The 22,119-nt window shown below is 46.9% G+C and overlaps 1 protein-coding gene across 4 annotated transcripts in view; it reads right to left on the bottom strand.

Annotated features, from left to right (window-relative positions):
• RAD18 (RAD18 E3 ubiquitin protein ligase) overlaps positions 1 to 13,306 on the bottom strand; it is a 57,588-nt gene extending 44,282 nt beyond the window's left edge. For 2 of the 4 annotated variants that reach the window (XM_054216615.1, XM_054216614.1), the window contains exons 1-4: positions 12,845 to 13,306; positions 12,346 to 12,427; positions 8,254 to 8,315; positions 6,720 to 6,790 (exon numbers count right to left, since the gene is read on the bottom strand). In XM_054216615.1, coding sequence (XP_054072590.1) covers positions 6,720 to 6,790; positions 8,254 to 8,315; positions 12,346 to 12,427; positions 12,845 to 12,904 — 275 coding nt within the window. In that variant the 5' untranslated portion in view covers positions 12,905 to 13,306. Of the gene's footprint in view, positions 1 to 2,166; positions 2,475 to 6,719; positions 6,791 to 8,253; positions 8,316 to 12,345; positions 12,428 to 12,844 lie in introns of those variants that run through there. The other 2 variants (XM_054216617.1, XM_054216616.1) reach the window with 2 other exon arrangements.
• Positions 13,307 to 22,119: the final 8,813 nt, after the last annotated feature.

Genomic DNA, 22,119 nt, shown 5'->3' on the forward strand with positions numbered 1-22,119 from the left:
GCAGGTGGAGGGAAGGCTTTCCCAGCTAACATCAACGATAGACAATACATGTCCCACTCTCACCCACTGCTACTTTGACAAGAGTCCTCCACGTCCTGAGGGTCACAACAAAATTAGTAACATCCACCCAAAACCAGCCAGCAGAAGTACACATGCAGTCATTAGCTCATTCGCCTTTAACTCACTGCTCCATCATCCCTGGGCAGCCTGCACACCCTCCCCTTGTCGGGCTCTCCGAGAGTGCCAAGCCTGCCCCGGGACTCGCTACCATTCTCACAACCACCACCTGCTGGGCCCCAGCCTGCTGCATCATCAGGAGTCCTGCCCCCCCAAAAAAAAAACTCAATTGCAGAAAAAAAATTACCATCTACAAACTCTGAAAAACTAGGACTGCTTACAAAAAATGGAAAACCTTACAGGGAAAGGAGCACCTCCCTAACAACAACTGGAGGAGATGGGTTCTCCTCTTAGAGATACTCTGTCCCCACTTGCTAAGTGGGGTAGGGAGGACCTTCCCTTCACTTCTTTTTAGAGCAGGATAACACAAAAAGAAGGGATGGGAATAGGGTTAGCTTTTGAGGATGCTAAGGAGCCTAAGAGCCCCTACATCAAAAGGCACAGTATACCCCCACATGCCCCAATCCATGCTGTGCTGAAGATTGTTCAGCATCGGGTAACCACTTGGAAAACTCTGCAGTCTTTTAAAATAAAGATTTCTCATGTCTGAGAAGAACAACTAATTGAGAACTGTCTATATGCATCAATTTGTTTTTCAAAGACACGTAAGTCACAAGGTGACCCCACAATGATACTCGTTTAAGTTAGGTTCCTGGTGAACAAGCGGAACACCCAGCTCAGCACACCGAACACTGCAGTGGTTATATTCAGGCTGGATCCAGAAGCCCGATGTGGAGTTTGAGTTTCCTGGATTACTGCATGCAATGACCACACCCGTCAGTGGCAGTTCACGTCTGTCCTGTCCCAAGACACTAACTTTCTGCTGTGCAAACAAGTGCAATTAAGTGTGGCAGCAAAACTATGTTTGTCTGTCTGCTTATGCCTAGATATGGACTGGAAGTTTTGAAGGAGGTTAATTCCCCGTCTGACACAGACACAGAGTGGTCGAGCTACTGTTGGCGCAGGATCAACTGGACGGGGAGCTCAGGAGCAAGTTACTGGGAACATAAACTGAGCGCCTTCAGGCAGCCCTGCTCCTGCTCCGCAGCTGCTGGTTATGAGAGGTGTATTTCATCCAGAAGCACCAGAAGGGTCTGACAGTGTGATCTACTCAGCACGGCCATTAGCAGCAATAATCAGCAGACAAAGCATCACATTTTACTGCAGATAAACGCACAGAATTCTTCAACTTAAAGGTAACAAACTACAGCCTCAGACGACTTGTCACATCTCAGGTGGTCATTTCTACAATCAGGTTCAAAAGCAAACAAATTACTTGCCTTTTATTCTTAATACACTTAGGCAAAGTTTAATCCTCAAAAAGATGCAGCTGGGTGTTCAACCAAAGATGTACTTTTTAAAAATTTTTTTTCCCCCTTTTTGAACAAGGAATTGATCTTTTGGCTATGTAAAAAAAAGTCTGTTTCGTCAGGCTCCCCAGGTTTTCACACAGGCAGCCTTCCACTGAAGTAGCTAATCAAAGTCAACACACAATTCTTTTGGCTATTAAGCAACCAATTTTACACAAAAGCCCAGCATCCTGTGATGCAGCATGGCTCAGAAAACATAAAGCAGATCCATAAACGCAATCATCTGGCATCATATCACAGTTTAGCTTTCCCATAAAATAAAGAATGATACAGCCCCAAAAGGCAAAAATATCTGAACAATTAAGCAGTTGGCTATATTCATTGCCTTCACCTAGAGAACGCAACTGATCTCCCTCATCTTTTCATTGTATTTTCTATAGCTTTTGAGAGCTCCTCCTCTTGTCAAAGTAACACGTTCTACTGTTTGTAACTACCAATTACATCTGTTTATTTTTCTACAACATATATTCACTAGCTAAAATGGATTTCCCAATGTGTTCATACGAGCTGGCAACACTCCTCAAAGTCAAACTTCACATCAGTTTATCTTTTCACCAGTGTTATCTTTTGCTCAACATTTCTTTCTCAGGAAGCATCACGACAGTACAGCTTATGGTACCTCAAATTCCCCGACGCAGAGACTTTGGCAGTCTGATTCGTCCCTCCAAACACAGGGCCTGGACCCGAGACAGACTGCCAGACCCCAGTGAGGGGCAGCTGAGCAATTCCGATGCCGGCTGAAGGGAGAGCTGGCGGGAGGGGTGCAGCTCCACGGCTGGCAGAAGCAGGCGGCAGCCATGCAGCAGAAGGCTCAGAGTGCAAAGCTCGGCATTTTTGCAGTGAATCCTGTACGAAAGGACAGGCTTCTGAACTCATGAGAGCTGCTCCAGAGCTGACAAGACAGACTACCCAAATAGAAGACTATCTCACTTCAAATGCAACTTGTTAATACTTGCATGAAGGCAGCCAGAATAGAGAAATCAGCTGAAGAGAAATTCCAGATTCTGCAATAACAGCTGTCTCAATAAAATATGGTCTGATATAAAACAAAGAGAGAGAGAAACCGGAAAAACAGTACAAAAACCAAAACCTGTCCTAACAATAAGCTGATAATAAAGGTTGCTTTAATTACGCCATTGGTCCACAAATAATCAAACAAAGTTCTTCCTTGTATTAAAGGATTAAAACTCATGAATAGACTTTCTGAAGGGAACTGATACTGGCACAGAATCAATGGAAAGAACAGGAGGACAAGAACATTAAAACTTGTTTCCAGAACACACATTAAATCTCTGTATGCCTTTTTTTTTTTTGGTGGGAAAATACAGAAAATGCTAGTACTAAATTCAAAAAAGGAGAGAAAAGTCCCAGACTGTCTTTTCCCAAAATGCGGTATTTTGGGCCCGCTGAGTGGCTTCACTGGCTGCGTGATGACATCTAGTGGCCCTGACGGACCTGCGCCCCACCGAGCAGCACCCCACACCCCGGCACCCCAGGGAGGGAAGAGCCAGAGCACCGCCGGCACCCCTCCCACAGCCCTGGGCTCTCCCACGGTACCTTTATCAACTGCCACTCCCTCAACACCAGAGCCAATTACTCCAATTTCTCCTTATTCACAGGAATTCTGATAGTTGTGATTGGAGTGACCCGCACAAGCATGACTGCCCTGGAAGATTCGCCTGGCATCCAAAGACAAGAGAAAGCGAGCAGTTGATGGAGAAGTCCACCCCCGACCATCACCCACCTAGAACCTGATTCTACTCGTAAACGTCAGGACAACACAATTTTCAAAAGTCTGCGTTTTGCAAGCAGTTTTCAACATTATCTATTACACTGTTAAGAATTTAACAGAGAGTACTATCAGTCCTGAAAGGTTTTAGCAGATACAATTTTACCTTCCTGGCACAAAAGCAGTAAATGCATCACAGCTGACAAAACTGTTTAAGAGCAGAAGCAGCACCTTTAAAAGCTGGAAGATGAATCAACAGGCACTGTTACGTCCACTACCCAAATCCTCCTCTGAGACCCAGCCTCTTTAATCACTGGCCTGGGGTAGGATGGGGAGTTACCCTTCTTTTAGTTTAACTGAAAATGGATGGTCACCTTTATACACTGCGTACAGCATACTCTCTCTGCCAGGCATGTTTTAATAACAGTATAAACATCTCACAAAATTTTTTGTTCTTCAGCTCTGCAAGACTCACCAAAAAAATTTCACTGCCCTCCATCAAGATCCTGGTTCCCATTTTATCGTCTGTTTACTTCTCCCTTGCTGAAGCAGCTATGAAGCAGAGGAAGTAAGTGGGAATCTAGTGCTTCCACATAAATAAATTCCAGGGAGGAGATGGGGTTGTGAATCTTCCCAGGAACAGCTCACACAGGACAGTCCTAACTGTCCTGCAGTCCTCCTGGAAGTTTAATCAGTGTATTAGAAATGACAGTACCTGCTCTCTCAAGCACTCGGAGTAGATGTGTTTATTCCTCTGACTCACTAGCTATCAAGTAACTCTGATTAGGAAGCTAAGATATAAACCTGAAAGTTAAAACATATTTTTCTTCCCTATGTATGAAAAAAACCACAGATCATTTTCAGCAAGGATTAGTTTTCTACTTATGCAAGTATAATTTTAGGTTTTATTGCTAAATTTTCTAACTATGTGATGCAGAAACGGACAATTTCCATCAAAATAATCGCTTTATTAGAGGACAAAGAAATTAATTTCAAACCACCGAAACTTTAAACTTGTTGGTTTTGAAGACACTGGCCTCATTGCAACTGATAAAAAATATTGTTCATAGAGGAAAGATGGCACAAAGAGCGCTCCCCCTCCTGCTCTCCTGACCTGCCCTGAGTGATGAATGCTGCCTGAAGAGCGCGGCAGGAGCAGCAGAGAGAACGCTGAGCAAAGGCTGCTCTCACCCTGCCAGGAGCCTCCTGCAGCTCCGCAGCCTCGGGTCTCCTGAGCACAAGGGCAGGGACACGTGAATTCAGACCTGCTAAAGCCTATTCAAACCACTCCTCTACCCTTCCACGCAGAATATAACATTAATGGGCCACAGCGAACAGCACAACATCTTCATTTTTCCCGGGAAACGTCAGAGTCCACCACTTCTACTGGGAGGAAGCAGGATTCCCACGACAGCACTCACCGAGCACTGATGATCACGAAGGCTCTAATTCCGCAAACACTTGTGCCCAGGCTAAATGCTGAGCTAAATGGGGTCGGCACTCAGGTCTATTTAGAATGATTTCCATTCCGTGCACACACTGACCTTGGCACACAGCTTTTACTTTGCTAAGTACCACCAACATTAACATTTTCTTTCCCTACGGGCCTGACTTAAGAAATGCGTTTGCATTTTGTGAAATATTGAAAAGATTTAAGGCCTAATTTTCATAAGCGCCAAACTACCTGAGGCTCAAAGTCAGGGCAGGATGGACTTGAAGAGCTCAGCACATTTCAAAAATCAACCCCTGGACTTTGGATTTGGTTTGGGAAGGGCCAAAAGGAAACTTGGGGAAGGAGGGGGGAGACAGAAGATTTGTCCCATGTCAGCATCGCCAGGGCAGAAACCAACAATGCTCCTGTGAGCTTTCAAGGCCAGGCTGGACGGGGCTTGGAGCGACCTGGTCTAGTGGAAGGTGTCCCTGCCCAGGACAGGGGATGTGGAACTAGATGATCTTTAAGGTCCCTTCCAGCCTAAACCGTTCTATGATTCTATGATTTACCAATACTCGTATCACATAAGACTCTCCAGGGGAGTAGTGTTCCCCTTGATCCCAGGCCGAGAGGCATGAACACAGGGCGCCCAGCATCTGAGGCAATGCGAGATTTACTCACTGTCTATATTCCTCTTACGAGCCTGTCTCATTAAAGAGAGTTGTTGGGCCTTGCTTACCGGGATCCAGAAAGAGCCCTGTGCTGGCTGTGTCCTAGCTTACCCCCCAGCCAGTGCAGAACAGGACACCACAGTTTGTGTCTAACTTTATTGATCTAACTTTATGTTGAGAAATTGATCGAACTCCAAGTCACAAAAGGAAAAGATTATTAAACTACTCTGACCGGTAAGATTTATACTGATCCATTAAAGCAGTCAAAAAAAATTAACATTTAAGATTCAATATCATAATGGATCCAAGTCAGCACTACTTGTTCCCTACAAAATTAGACATTACCAAAAAAAAAAAAAAATAGTAATCCATTTATTACTAGGAAATACCAAAGCTAAAATAATGGAACTGTAGAATTTCAATTCTTCAAATAAAATCAATTCAATCTAATAGTGGTCATACAGAAGATGAGATCTTCATCACAGAGAAACTCTCTCAAGAAACAAGGCGATCAACTGAACTATGCTTCCTGTCACTTACGAAGCCAAGAATCTCACTGACTTCAAGCTCCAAGTTCCTTTAAGAGAAAAAGAGGATAGTGTATTTGTTTCCCATAGACATAGGAATACCCACAAAATACCTAGCAAATCACTGAACTGCTTCTAATCAAAAGAAAACAGACAGATAATACAAGAAATTGCATATATCTACTGTGGTAAGTGTTTACCAAGTTATGCTTATTCTGTTGTTCCTGTCTTTCAAAGGGATGAGAAGATCAAAAATGAATTAAAAATGAATGGAAAAGTAGATAAGAAATCCAGGTGAAAGCACATTACTCCATTACTTCCCTTATCCAGGAAAACTCACATTTGTGGTCCCTCAATACCTACATTTTTCCCATCCAATGACTTCACCAAGAGAATTCTCTTGCAAGTGAGCCATTTCCACTGGACAAAATCCTTCTGTTCAGGATTTCCCCTGCACACGTAGGAAGGATCTTAGAAAATCTTTATCACCATTATTTTCCCTGTAGAATCCTGACACATCTGCTTGACTTCCTACGTGCTGGAAGAGGCTGTAACTCACACGGCAGCTAACCAGAAGCAAAACAAAATAAGCTTACCCAACCTCCACACATCACCTGAGTGGACAGTAACCTCCAGCCAGAAAAGCACAAACGTTTGTCTTTGACAACACTTCTGTGACACCACATATTTTTTCCCCCACTCAGTCCTCTCCCTGCCCCTCTGCAAGGACTCCTAGCCTGCTCACACACAGTCAGTCCCACCTGCCTTGCCAGCTGCCAAACCAGAGAGAGTATTCATAAAATTACAGTATACCTTGCAGAATTAAAGCTCTTCACTAGTTCATCTAATGCCCGGTTGTTTTTCAGGTCCGATTCGGAGACTGCCTATTAGAAAAGGAAAGAAAGAAAAAGAAAAAAAAAATAACACAATAGACATTCAAGTGCAGTGAAAATGAGTACCCAGAAAATGTTCAAGTGATCAATAATTTGTTTCTTGGATCAATGCCTCAGCTACCCCCTGCTAAATTGCTATGTGAATGAAGATGCATACATCTTTTTTCCTGAAAAAATTTTTTTCCTGAAAAATACCTCAAACTAAAATAACTGCCTGAGAACTCTAAGTCTGGAAAATGGCACGTAATAGATGAAAATGAAGGATAAAGCTAAAGCATCAAAATCCAGTGTACCCAATCTTCCACAATGCTTTATTGTAGCACAGTTCTAATTATCTTGAAAACCAAACAAAGGGTCCCATGAATGTGATAAGAACCTCAAGCAACAAGGCATGAAAACGGATGAGGGGAAATGTTAATCTTCTGATTATGGAATGAAAATATGAATTATGAGATGGCTTTCTGCATTCAATTCATTCTTTTTAAACAATTTCTGATTTTTATCTCTCTGGCTGTCTCTCTCTGCTCTTTTTTACAAAGTTTTTATTAGTCTTCCTCATATCAATACCTGTGATTTTTAAGAAGGCAGTAGTAAAATGTACTCCACCAAGTAGTCTGCACTTGTTTGAATGTTTAAAAACTGGCAAAGCTACAAACAGATCTGTTTTCCAGACTTGAAAAATCTAGACCGGTTCACGCTTTAGAAACACCGAAGAATATTACTTCTATTTTGCCAATATTCCTGAAGCGCCATTCATTGTTTTTAGGCAGCCTACCATTTTTAGGAGTTCAATAAAGCCCAGTGGGCTTAAGATGAAAAGTTAGATTAAGGTTTAGAATAAATTGGATTCTGTGTTTCTTAATGAAAAAAGGCCTTCAAGTCAGATTGTAATAATCACCCACCTGCAGCGCAGGCCAAACTTTCCTCTAGTGCTTTTCACACTTAACCTAATTCTCATGGCAAACGCCTCCTCTCCCTGGTGCATAACACGGTCCTCTCGTCCCCAGAAAGGCTTCCCCGTACAGTCAGTGAGTTTTAGGACTAGGCGGTCTGCAGACACTTCTAAAAACTCCTTGAAAGATGAAGTGAGGCCACTCAATCACGGAAAATTTAAGTGCTTAAATTTCAGCACTCATATTTTAAATGACGGTGTGTTTTAACAAATTAAGAGGCAATGTTAAATCTTTCGCAACAGATTGTATACACAGCTCTGAGCCAAAACCTAGGTTTGATCTTCCATCTACTTCTGCCGGTGCTGACAGAAGAGTAGCTCTGAAACAGGAGAATTCCAGTTGTAAGAGCACCACGCTTCGCCCAAAGAGCTGCTCACCAAAAAGAAAGGTGGTAATATACGACTAGAATTATTTAGCATAGTCCAAAGGGAGTGAGGCTCCTGAGATTTGCCAAAAAAAAACAAACAAAAAAAACAAGCTGAGGAAGAGAAAACCACTTACCACACAGCATGTTGGGCACTGAGTTTTGTAGGACAAAAACTTGCGTATACAAAGTGAGCAATCTGGAAAAAGGAAATACATAATTTTTAAAAGGCATTCTTCCAAATGCACTTTAGCATCCTTATTAGTATATTTTCTTTTTGTACAATATATGCAAGCTATTCCACAATACGCAAATTGAAAATACATAGTTTTTCCACAGAATTAAAGATTGCCATTGTAGCAAAAAAAATAAAAATCCATATTTTATGCAAGCATCTTTCAACATTTAATCTCAGTCCCTCTGTCAAAAGCAGATGTTTACATTTGTTTCTTTAACGCAAGACAAGAAAACCTTAGTCTGCTACCACCACTAAAAGTGGCGTGCTTGCACTGCTCACTCCCCCAGCACTGGGTTGGTTTTTTTGACACGACTACTGTAGGATCACTTTCATCTTCCTGCATAGCCCCAGACAAACTCTCTATCCTCTCTTTTTCCCAGGTGTTTCTTTCCCTTTCCAAAACAATACCAACCTGTTGTTGAGGGAAAAAGCTAAAAAGGATGGGAAACAGCACTGGAATGCTGAGAGACAGCTTAAATGTTTCCCAGGAAAAGCAAGTTGTATCATAGAATGGTTTGGGTTGGAAGGGACCTTAAAGCCCACCCAGTGCCACCCCCTGCCCTGGGCAGGGACACCTCCCACCAGACCAGGCTGCTCCAAGCCCCGTCCAACCTGGCCTTGAACCCCTCCAGGGATGGGGCAGCCACAGCTTCTCTGGGCAACCTGGGCCAGGGGCTCACCACCCTCACAGCAGAGAATTTCTGCCTCAGATCTCATCTAAATCTCCCCTCTTCCAGTTTAAACCCATTCCCCCTCCTCCTGTCGCTCCACTCCCTGATGACAAGTCCCTCCCCAGCTTTCCTGGAGCCCCCTTTCAGGATGCTTCAATAGACTCTTTGGTGAAATATGCCATGAGCTTCATTTTGTGGCAGTAAATTCCTGAAGTTATTCTACTTTCTCTACTTGCCTATGAGATTTCATAACCACTTCAAGACAGAAAAAGTTTCATCACTCTCCAGCAAAACAAACATTCACTTACTAGATCATTACTGGTCAGAGTCTCAGCGCTTATCACACTTGGCAACAGGTACATAACATATATTTCAAAGACCCTCTATGAAGGGGTCTAAAAAGCAGCAGGAGCATTAATGCACTAATTCAACACTTAAAACTGCAAATCTATCTAAATACTCAAAAATTACATTATGTAGTAAGATGTGATATGGGGGTGGAGAAATCCATAAAAAAAAAATTTTAACCGGATGAATATGAATCAACTTGCAGATCTAGCCTCCCAACATCCGACAGCCAGTCACCTTCAGTAAGCGATGGGACTGACCGATGTTCGCAGCCATCACTGCTCGGAGCCAGGGCAGCTGAAGCGTGTTCAGGGATGATAAATCACATAAGCTCTTAGCCTTAAAGTTTGTGCCTAGGACTGGCTTTGGGCCATTCAGAGAAGACGATGGCCTCACAATTCTCTGTCCCCAGTCCCTTCTCTCCCACTCGCCTCCTCTTCCTATGGGAGAAAGCCCCACCGCGGCCCAGGTCTCACCCTGCCATTCCTGGGGGAACAAATCAGTGTCTGTCTACTGTAGATGGCACAAACACCAAGAATTAAGTGGTGTCACAAAGTTCACTTCCATCTGCACAGACAGACCATACTCACCTGTAAAACCGCATCTACCAAACTAGTTATAAGACTCATCCACAGCACTGTATTTCAGTAGAGAGAAAAGAAAATCTGAAAGTATTAATTTAATCTGAGAACCAACATTGGATGCTTAACGACAATGACAGAGTGAAAGCATAAAAAAATCACTGCCAGCAAATAGCAGTCTCTATTGACTTTAAACTGGAAGTAGCGAGGTTGTGAGAAGAAAGAGGAATAAAACAAGCCTGGCATGAGAAAAGTCAGTAATGCCACAACTTACACATCACACATCAAAGACCACAGCTGTTTTTTTAAGTGAGTGAGCAATTCTGAAACCTGCTTAGCTGGAAGCATAGTAGTCATTACAATACAGATTTAAAGAATGGAAAATCCTGGGTGACAAAAAAGAGCTCCCCCCAACAGCTACAGCCAGTTTCTATGAATAAGTCAAACAGACCCAGGTGCCCCCGCCCACCTTCCGAGCTACGCTGGCCCAGAGCAGGGCTTGCAGGGCTGTGCTCATGCCGAGCTGTGCCTGCAGTAAGGGCTCCCACTCCAGCTGCTGCTTCACCGGGACCAGCCCTGACAGCGGAGGCAGCCAAATGCAGAGCTGAGAGACCCTCAACCACCGCCTGCCACCAGCCCTGGCTGGTCCCAGCTGCCTGGGCTCCTCAGGAGAGCAGCATATTAACACCCCCATGCCAGCGGCTATGCCCACGGGAAGCAGACCTGGCAGCGATAAACTCTTACACTATCTTGGCTTGAATAGAATGAGTTTGTCCTCTTGGACTGAAAGTATCAGAAATCTCAGGGCCGCAATTCCCTCTGCCCCCAGTGAGATGTTCGTATCACAGGAGATGCCATCTTCAGACGCTTTTAGTATGTGAAAGAAACGTGAACAGCACATCTATTCTGCATCTAGAGATAAAATCTGAAGAACACAAAGACAACCAAGTAGAAAGCATTTCAAGAAATCTTGATTTACTGTAGAAAACTTAAGGTTGCTGCAATTTGCGGGGAGAAATTAAATGTGTAATCTGATAAAAAAAAAAGAAGGGAGACAGATTGTTTCTGAAGTTAAGGGCCTCTGAACCCAGCCGTATCACAGGCAGGCTGGAACACCAGCTACTCCAGAGAATTTCCAATGTGCCCCACCATAAATATGCTGTTTTCAATGGTGATAGTTTTGCCAAGCCAAACTACATTTCATTGCCAAACTACAATGTCCTCCTTAATGTACGGAAAAGGAAGTACTATAGTTTCTGAAAAAAAGAATTATAAGCATTTATTTTAACGTGAGAAAAGGCGATGTACTTCGCCCTAATCTGACTTTCAGTAAACCGCTCCGCTGCCACGTTCCAGCAGATATCAGCCTGGGGCAGACAGAGCAGCGTGGAAAATTTTACCTCATAACACTTAATGCTCTCTGCCATACAGCTTTGCATTTTGTTCCGCCCTCAAGATGTTATGAAAGATATTTAGATGAAGAAATGTAGGAATAGGTGGCGTTTAAGTGCATTAATCCAGACAACATGTGTTTGTGTTGTCAGAAGGTTGCGACCGTAACTGCACGAGGAAAGGCTGCTGGCTGCTTATCAGCTTTCATCCAAAAGAGCTCCTGAGAGGCAAAGGGCCTCACTGGCTAAGCTGCGAGTAGAGAAGCTACATGTTCTCTAATTGAAATAAAGGATCGGTAACCTCTGCTCTACATGCCAGTGAATAATAAATGGTCAAATGATGACTTGTCTCTGAAACTCTAAACTCTTTCGAAGGCATCTTTCAGTAGTTTTCTGTCATTCAGCTAAGGCGCAAGCCAGCCCATAGGGCCCCCACAAGGTCATTCTCCAATCTTGCATTCCCTGGGAAAGATGTATGAAGACCAAACCATTCACTCAAAATTTGAGTGCACCTTCTTCAGCCCTACCTGTCTGCCTTAATCTGCCAACTGAATGACAAGTCAGGCTTAAACGGAGTTGCAGGCCACGACACACTCCCATCACAGCCACCTGGAACGTAAGGCAAGCTGCACTTGCATGAAATACGTTAATTCTAAATTCCACACAGTCACAGGACAGAGGGAAGAATGACCTCACCGCCCCTTTATTGACCCACTTACCTTGGCTCCTGCTCAAGCAATTTTTATTACAACTCAAGTAAATTTAAACTGCAACCACCAAGGCAACAATGATGTATTGAACTGACCCGCCATAAGATACATTAATGACGGAACAGGAGGCACAGACTTACAACGAAAAGGACAGACCAGTTTTGCGGTCAGCACTATGTGGTCAGCACTCCCGCCGCAAGTACGGGATGGGACGAGTCCCGCAAGAGCAAGCGACGGGCGGGCAGCCCTGCCAGCGTGCCGAGCAGCCGCGCTCCCGCCGCCCTACTTACAGTTATGCGAACACTGAGGGATGATCATGGCGATGCTGAAGTAATCAAAGCAGATCCCACACCGCAACAGGTCATCCACTGCCTGCAACGGGAAGCCGGGGTCACCGAACGGCCCGCGGTGGGACACGGTACGCGGCCGGCTCGCTCGCACGCTGTCGCTGATGTCCCCGCACAGCGCGGGTTAGGAAATCCCCCGCAGCAGGCGAGGGCGGATTCAGCGTCCGGGCGTTCGCCCGCAGCCCCACAGGAGCGGCGGCCGCCCCAGGGCAGCTCGGGCCCGCCGGGGCACGGCCAGGCCCGGAGGAGTGGGCCGGGCCCTCGCCCGCCGCCACGGAGAGCCGCGGAGAGCAGCGGTGAGCAGCGCGGGCTGTGGGGCCAGGGCGGCTCCGCCCGGGGCCGGGACACCCCGCGGGACGCTGCCCCGCTGACGCCCCGACCGCCATCTCACCCTCCTTCCCTCCCGCCGCGCCGGCTGCAGGCCCCGACGCGCCTCACGCACCTTCAGCGGGGACAAGCTGGCCGGCCACAGCGGCTCGGACACCGGCAGCGCCAGGGCCATGGCGGCCCGGCCCGGCTCTCGCCTCACGCCCGACCTGACCCGCAGCGAGTCCGAATCCCCCGCGCTGAGCCCTGCGCGCCGGCACCGGGCCGCGCTTCCGGCGGCGCGGCGGCCGCCGGGAGCTGTAGTCCGGGCCGCGGGGCCGGGGCTGCCTGGGGAGAGGTCAGGCCGGCGCCCCCTTCGTCTCCACCGGAGCTGCTCGCTTATCGGCGTGCGCCCGGGCCGTTCCGTTAATCCCAACAGCCCATGTCCCCCGTCACCGCCCTCCCGGGGCAGCCCGGCCCCGCCGAGCGGGCGGCCCGAGCAGGGGCAGGCCGAGCCCGCCGGGCCCGTGGCCCCTCGCTCCCCGGAGGAGAGAGGAAGGCGAGGGCCTCGGCACGGACCCTGGCGCCGCCGCCCCACGCGGGTGGCACCGGCAGCGGGTGACAGCGGCTGTCCTCGGCCTCGGGGCGCGGCGCGGGGGACACGGCCCCTCCCCAGGGCAGGAGCTTCCCCCTGAGCCTGAGGGGCCTTGTGAAGCGGTGAGCTCCTCCTGTCACACCTGGAATATGTTCAGTTTCATTTTCTAATTAGACGCCTTGGGAAAATTTAAAATCCTATGGGTGACTATTAACTGATTTTTCAGCACCAAATGCATCACCTACTGGGCATTTTCAATGCTTTCCCCTTTTTAATGCACCCGTGGAAGTCACCTCGTAGCACGGACATCCCCAAAGCAGCTGGGGACAGCAGTGCTTTCTGTGCATTTCTGTAATGGCACTGATTCCGAGGCATTCCTCGTGTTCGTTGATCTCCCACGGACAGCCCATGGATGCCATAAAATTGTCAACCGCGGTGATGGGTTGTTTGCTCAGGTGACAAATGAGATGTGATCCCATAAGCTAGATGTGAGAGTCTTCACCCGTATCTTCCAGGACACGCTCATTTAAAAAACATCTAAGACTGTTTGGAGAAAGATTTGGAGAAACAGTCCCCTACGTAACTTCCCCTCTGCAGTTAACCTGCTCCCCCGCCTCCCTGTCACGGCTGGTGCTGTTTGCGTCTCTCAGTACAGGTGCGCGTCAGCCCTTTGCTATGGGAACGACCTTCTGCTCAGCATGCACAGGGCTGTGCTGGGTTGCCGTGGAAATGGGCATCATCGCCATCACCGCTGTCCTGGGCACAGCCAGACCCGGCTCTTTGATTTCCACAGAGGGGACATCACAAAACCCAGGCTAAAAATACATGGTCTTACGGATGAAAAACAAACAACAAAAAAAATATGGCAGGTGATCATGGCTGAGTACTGCCGATGTGGTTTCAGAAGGTTTAATAACTGCCAGGCAGTTTTGGGGAACTTAGCACATAGCCAAAGTCACGTAGGATAAAAATGCAAAACAAATTGCACTGTGTGGGTGCAATCCAAATTTCAGAAGCCAGGCATTTACTGAGACCTGCACCAAGGCTCCGTCGCCACTGCTCAGGTAGTGCCCACGGCACACGGTGCACACCGAACAATGTCAGTCCCCTTGCAGGCACTCCACTCTGCTCTGCACGCAGCTACAAATATTCCTGCTGGAATTAAATTTGTTGTAGCAGAGTTTTTTACACACACGGACACACAGTGCATACACTTAACTATTTTATATATTAGTCTGCAGAACAATAATGCCTCACTTTGCCTCCTTCATTTCACAGGTTTGTTTTAAGCACGTCACTTCTGTAGCTGCTGGTGACTCAAATGTGCTGTTATCCAAAAACCATGCACACGAATGCTTGATTTTTCCTGTAAGATGAGTTTTTGTAACAGTGTCATTTCCATGGTTTTACTCCTAATTTGTGGTAGTCTGATTTTCGCATCAGTTAAAATAAAGTCAAGCTCTGTGAACTGGCACTCAGTAATTCACATATATATATATATATATATATATATATATATATATATAAAAAAGGCACTCCATGACCCACAAGGTGGAGAAGGTCAGAAGAAACACTCATAATGGTCTCTGCTGGCCTTATGCATTATGACTCTCTGAATTTATATATTTGAATGGATCTGATTACTGTCTGACACTTGCCAAAAGAGCTAGAATTTACAGAATAATTTCATTGCCAATTAAGCGCCCATTCTTTTCACCTTAAGGAATCCATTTCTTCTGCTTTCTCTGCAAGCTGTGAAAATTTAATGTACCAGTCTCTTACGGTTCTTTTTCAATTTTCTGTTCTTTCTCTTCCCTTCTGCATTCTACAGATCTCGTTCCAGGTTCACACACTTTCTGACATGAGCTTATTGCTTGGCAATTAACTCATCCTCCCCAGGAATGGACACGAGGGTTTCATTACTACAGCAACATGTTTATTTTTTATTTTGGTAGCCTGATGAATAGCAAAGGGCAATGAGTTTACGGCCAAGCACCATCCACACAGGCTGCTGCTGATTAAAAAGCAACTTAAACTATTTCCACGGTAAAAGCACTGTAGCAAAAAAAAACCGGAAAACCTCTGCTTTCACCTGAATCCTTCTCCATCATACCAAAAAAGAGAGCATGCACCCTCTTAGGCAGCGTGGCCAAATTACCCCTTATCTGGCAGGAGGGATGAGCTCGGGGCCGCGGGTCGCTCCGTCTCACGGGCAGCGTTTAGCAGAGCCGTCCTGCAGTGCCTCTGCTCGGCAGTGGCCCTCTGCCAGGGATCTGGAGAGACACGATGCGGGGTGGCAAGGACAGAGCTGGGGGCCGTCTCAGCCGGGGTCTCACCCCGGGGAGGGGCAGTCCTCCATTAGACGCAGCACAGGACATTTCAGTGGGAGCTCTGTGTGGCAGAGCCCCCCAGCCTTGGTGGCAAAAAGAGCGTGGTTACTGGCGAGCATTTTTCCTGCGGGACACGGCTCTCCCGGCGAGGGCACAGGCACTGGGAAGCCTCTCCCACCCCTCCAGCCGTACTGGGCTGCGGGAGGATCTGGTCAGGCAAAAGGCTCCCGCCTGCTCCAGCACGATGTGCCCCAGGGAGCAGATTTAAACCCCGGGCTCCCGCAGAGTGAGGACAGTTATCCTTCTCCGTAGGAATGCTTCCCGCTGGTTTATTGGCACTTTGGACTTTGGTGCAGCAGTACTGAACGGGTTTATTTTGCTGATCTGCCAAGTTACAACTTGTTATTATACACAGAACAGCAGAACGGGGAACATATACACTCCTCCCAACCCTCTCAAATATTCACTTAAATTAAAATACCAATAGCTACCAACCTGCATTTCTGTGAGCTTGTTGCCCTGTTCTGTTAGCGGAGAGAAACGTATGGAAAAGCTTAGCAGGAGGTGGAGTAGCCCGACACGAAGCAAATCTCCAAAAGCTACTTATTTTCGTATGTACTGTTGAGACAAAGAAAATATTTAAGTGGAGTTTTACATAGTTCCCAGCTGGTTGCGCACAACTTAATAATGTAAAAAGCGCTTGTTCCCACATGGTGCTCCAGTGCTCCGTACAGAACTGCTGTTTTTCTCTGTGCACCGACAGGCAAACGGCTCATCTTCAGCTGCCCTTAGTAGCTTGCTCTTAAAACAAAACACACCAAGATCTGCCTCTCATGTGTATGTGTCACGGGACATACTCTGTGATAGAAATACACGTGCACCATGGAAACAAGCCTCTGGAACACGAGCATGTAGATTGGATGAAAATCTGCAAAAGAACATACTGTACTTCAAAAAAAAAAAAAAAAAAACCCAAACCATAGAACATTTTGAATTGATTGTTTCTAAATATTTTCAGAGATTCCTTAACATTTAAAGCAGTGGAAAGTTTCTCATCACGCCATTCCCAGCTAAAAAGACGAGCCTAAATACCATGAGTAAGATTGTTCAAAAACATTTAACATCGACCTAACTCTGCCCTTATGTTAAAGTTGGCAGTAATTTATTGATTTCTACATGACTAAAGTTAGTCTGATGTTGAGAATTTTAGAACAAAAAAATCCCACCATGAAGTACTAACCCTTGAGACGGGATGATGCAGAGTCCCTGTCAAAGCAATCCTTTCAACAGCAATCTGAACTAAATATTCCCCGCGCCAACCAAAATAACAGCGTTTCAGATGTGCCGTCTGCCAGCGCAGATAGCCTGAGCAGCCCATCAGGCCAACACAAGTTAACCAAGACAAGGTTTGGCCCAGAAATGTAGCTACGACCCAGCGCTTGTCCAAAGAGCTTTCCTCGTTCTTTCCTGGACTGTCCCGAGGGCACCGGACAAATGCCTGCGGCAGCATGGCAGAGGGGCAGCATGTAACAGCCTGGGGGGCAGCCGTGGGCTCAGCACCGCAGCGGGAGCTTACTCTGTAGTGTCAGAGGTTACTTACGTGACAGCCGGCACATCAACTGGCATCATCTTTTCCTAATGAATAGTTTTAGCTATAAAATGATACTACCTGAACGTATCAGTGATTTACATTTTGTCTTGTTTCTACTTCCAAAGTTTTGTAAGCAGTCGAGATTATGTGCTACAAATATATAAATATCTATTTTAATCAATACGTACAACCTTTGTCATTTAGCAAGTCATGGGGGTTCAAACACAGGGGGTTTACACAGAGTCATTGCTGGAGGTAGAGGGGTGAATTTTCAATGTCCAGTTAGGCGTTTCTACCCTAGTTTTATGCTTTAAGTAAAACGTAATCTAGCTGTGACATTTACTGCATTAGTAACTGGTAGCACTAAACACGTTTTTTTCCACGTCAGGAATCTGTTTGCAGGCTCCTTCCCTCTAAATCAGACCTTTCAGGATGCCAGAAGCAATAGAAATCTCATCATTTCCCCACCCTCAGCGAAGGCTGGGTTCAGCGGAGCCCAGGCAGCGGGTCCTGGGGGCAGCGGGGCAGGTGAGGAGCCGCAGGAAGGCGCCCAGGAGCAAGCTCGGGGTGAACAAAGCACAGGAGGGACTCGCCGCTCACCGTCTCATTTTTGATGATATTTGGCGATACAGCATCAGAATCAGCAGTTAGCAGAGTAACTCTGGCTGAGAGCCGCAGTGCTATTTCAGACCCTCCCTTTCGAAGCACGCTACCAGCGCTTCTTAAAAGGTCTGCTGTTAGAGTTTTGTATGGAAAGAAGTACGTAAAGCTGGGATCAAAAGTCTCTCTAGAGTGTACTCAATTTGTCTGCCTTAATCTTCTCATAATAGTCACTATTACCCAGATCGTCATTTAAGAACTGCTATTGACTATTAGAAAAAAAATGCAGACAGACTTCTCAGGCATGAAGCTGACGAGAACAGTTCAAATGAGACATATAAATTACTTCACTGAAAAGTTCACTCTGGAAGTATGGTATTATTTCACAAAGCTAAATCCCTCTCTTCTCCCACATACCACAGTAGGGTACTCAGCGTTAGCACTGGCCTGGGATGGGGTAGGAACACAACTCCCGCGGGCACAGCCACGCTCGGTGCTTCCTGCGCGTGTTCCCGGGGCATACAGTCGCTTTTCTGTGACCTGCCCAGGAGCTGGTGCAGACCACAGTGTGCTAGCACCTCAAGAGACCAGGATGTAAATATTTGAAGGATTGCGCCAATATCGGTGTATTTATCCTCTTAATATTCCTACAACAGAGAGAGCATTTTCCGTTTTCACAGGCAGGAAAACTGGGACATTCCGATGCTCACTGTCAGCATCTAATTCCTAGCAAATGTCTAGCGCTTGTGCCAAAGTTCTCTTTTCCGAGACAGAAAGAGCTAGCAGAAGCAGGAAATTTTATTCTTTTTCCCCTTCTTATTTCAGAGTCTGAAACGGTTCATTAAAAATAACAGCATTAGTCTAACAAGATTATGCAGAATTGCTTTCTTTCCTGTCCTTTTCAGGGACAGGAGGCACTGACAAAAGTTCACATTTCTGCTTTAAGGATTTTTCATGGTACTGAGCTTTAGTACTCGGCCCAGACGTTGCCCGTCAGCCAGCGATGCCAAGTGCTGCTCGGCTGACAGCAGCTGATGGGATCAGAGACCGGAGGGGGCATGGAACGAGTCAGTGTGGGCAGGCGGCATTCGGCAGTGCCGGGATGGCCACCACCACAAGGAAAGGACCGGCTGTCCAGTGTGTGCGCCGTTTAACTGCTGGGTATTTAGCTAAGAACAGCATGTAGTGAAGCACAGCATGCAGTAAAATGTGCCTACATTGGTATAAAAGACCTTGCTCAAGCTTTTTTAAAATTAAAGAAAGCAAAGGTAAAAAACAAAAGCAAGTAAATACATAAATAGCAAATCCAGAGGTCGACGTACATGAGCGTGAATTTGAGGTGCTTTGTCCTTAGTGAACAGAAAATGAGCTCATGCGGTGCTTTTCACCTGGGAAAAACACGGGTTTGTAGCACGACGGTGGCACAAGCAGCTGAATCCGGGACCTCCTGAGCGGCGTGGGGGAGTCAGCCCCGCGGCAGTGGACGTTCAGCTCCGAGGAGCTCGTTGTGCTGGACGGGAATGAGCCAGGAACGTTTCCCATTATCAGCGTTTCTGGCAAACGCTTGTCCTTTCAGCACAGGGCAAGGGAATGAAAAGGCACAAGCCACAGAAAGGCCTCCAGCTCCGCAGGCATTTCTCATAGGTGCACCTCCTGTTTTTAAACAAGCAGTAGATGAAACGCCTTCTGAAAGTAATGGAAGACTTGCAATGAGATAATGTGTTAGACCAAAAATTACAAGCCTTTTCACTCAATGTTTACAGCCTCTAACTGTTGATTAAATAGTTTAGTTCTTCCTATACCACCCGCTTGGCAAGGGGCATTGACCAAACAGGCTGTTTAGCATGGCAGAGACAGAGAAGGGGCTGTTCTGCAGGGCAAGGTAATGCTGCCGTCTGCTCCTGCCATCCATCTGATGTCCTCTAAATGGTGTAATTAAGCTTTGAAGTAGTGGGGCAGAACGGAAAGTTAAGCTTTGTGAATGTTACGTACTCGTTTCCTTGCAGTGGCTGTCAGGAAATACTTCCGTCCTACATCTTTGATGCTATTTGGTTCAGTGGACTAACCTGACCAAAAAAAATCACTGTTCTGGGTGCTTCGCCCTCAGGGAGCTGCACAAGCAGAGTCCAGGCACCTCTGACACTCCTGGGGCATTTCATTCTGTGTTTCCATCCTTTCCTCGGAGAGCTGAGAGCTGGGCAAGCTAGAGCATCGCGAGCAAACAGAACCACCAGAGCACAACGACAGGCACGGCACTGTCTGAACTACACGGCATTGAGGGCGTTTTGCACAGTGAGGCACTTCACAAAGGCGATGGCATTGCGCAGAGAGATGTTTTATGGCCGCTTTTACACAATCCGGTTTAAACTGCCATTCATCTTTAGTGGCAGTTTACGATTGATGATCGGCATCACGGGGGCCCTGTGAGACTCTCGTGCATGTTGCAGCCTCTGTCCCTCCCCCAAAGCATCGCTGCTGCCGTTTGTGGCTGGGCACCACGTTCCCTGGCAGGTGACGGCGCTGGCTCTGTTCAGCTGAAGCTCTCTGGGGAGTTTGTGTCTGTTCCCAGTTCTCAAACCCACTCGTTCAACTTCAGACAAGGACCACCCCTGTCCCTCACCTTCCTTCTCTGTTAGCCTGATCAGGAGCTTCACGTGGCTGCTGTAAAGCTTCTAACACCTGCAGCTGTGAATGTGAATGACTCCTTTAGTGTTTACAATTGCCATTTTTGCCATGCCTGAATGTCCAACCAGAATAAAACCATTGCATTATACATTTCATACATTGCCCTCCCTGCTGTAACATCTCTTTGAGAGGTCAAAAATATCACCTTCAAAGTCAAGGTAAGGAGCAAGTTATATGATATGGATCATTACCCAAATATAGGTTACTCACACTGATCACAAATAAATGAATCCCTTCCCTTCATACGACACAAAGGCCCAAAATCTAGGAAAATTCTTTTTAATTATACCTCACCTTTTCTTTGCAGGACAAGCAGGCCAATTAAATGACAATGCAATGAGAAATGCTCTTTTCCAGCGCAGAAGAAGCCGGAGCGGGCAGCGGTGGGGGCTGTGTTGGGGCTGCAGCAGCCCCTGCTCTGGGAGGGTGGGGAGCTGCAGCAGCCCCCGTGCCTGCCGGGCTGCCTCCTCTCTGCCGGGCAGGGACCTGCTCTGCTCCTGCAGGTACCAGCAGGGGCTCTGCTGGAGTAAACGTGCTGGTGGGAGCGTCCCTGGCACACGGGAGGAGTGTGTGCGATGGCTTAGATGGACACCTCTCCTCCTGCCACCCTGCTCCCTCGGCGGATCCTCCACCCTCGCCAGAGCTGCCCTGACGCAAACGGGGACCCTCAGGCTCCATCCTGCTCCTCGGACTGGGTGAGAACCTCCCGCGCACCTCAGCACAGCATCACACCTCCCCGACTTCATCAGGCCAAGCATCCATTACCAAATGGGATTTAAATGCACTGTTAATTAGACTCCGATGTTTGCAGCCTATTGTCACCTTGGCTTTGATGAAACAGGGAAGCCTGCGTCTGCAGAACGGGGAAACCAGGAACTATTTGAAGAGCCATTACAAAAATAGACCTCAGCAGCCATGGAATAAGCTTTCATCAGATACAGAGTGCCTTCCACTCAAAGCCCGGGCTTAACTTCTATGTCTTAATCAACCTCTGCAATTAAATTAATTGTGCTGTCAGGGAAGATGCTCGCGGGGAGGACTTCACAGGGGTGGAGTGTCAGAGCAGCAGGCGGGGGGGGGGGAGGGTCAGCCCTGCAGCATCTGTTAGTTTTTTCAACGTGTATAAATCACTGGGAGATTCAAAGACATCAGACGGCAGAGGCTGATTCAGAGGCGCTATTGTTTCTTCATGTCATCAGTTGTTGGCCAAAAGCCTCCACTTTAATGACGGTCGCACCACCCCACCGCTGTTTTCTTGGCGAGCAAAGTGCAGCAGCCTCACAGGCAGCGAGCGGCCAACGATACCGAGAGCTTCGGGCACTGCCTTCTGAGTACAGACGACAACAGGGAAATGCCCGTAACCTTTCATTAGTCAAAATGTTCCCAGACCATGTGCTGAAAAGTGTTTATCCCCTGCAGCAGAGGTTACACCGACAGGTAACGCCGAAGTGCAGCCAGCTCCCTTCTGCTGTTCTTTGTCTGTGCGCAGGTCCACAAGCATCTGCATCTGCTCACTTCACACAGAAATGTCTTAAAAGCACAAACAAAATCTTTTTTTTTTTTTTTTTTTTTTTAAGTCTACTTCAATGTTTTTAGGTCAATGTAAATCA

The sequence above is a fragment of the Rissa tridactyla genome, chromosome 10 (assembly GCF_028500815.1).
Source record: "Rissa tridactyla isolate bRisTri1 chromosome 10, bRisTri1.patW.cur.20221130, whole genome shotgun sequence".
NCBI lineage: Eukaryota > Metazoa > Chordata > Aves > Charadriiformes > Laridae > Rissa > Rissa tridactyla.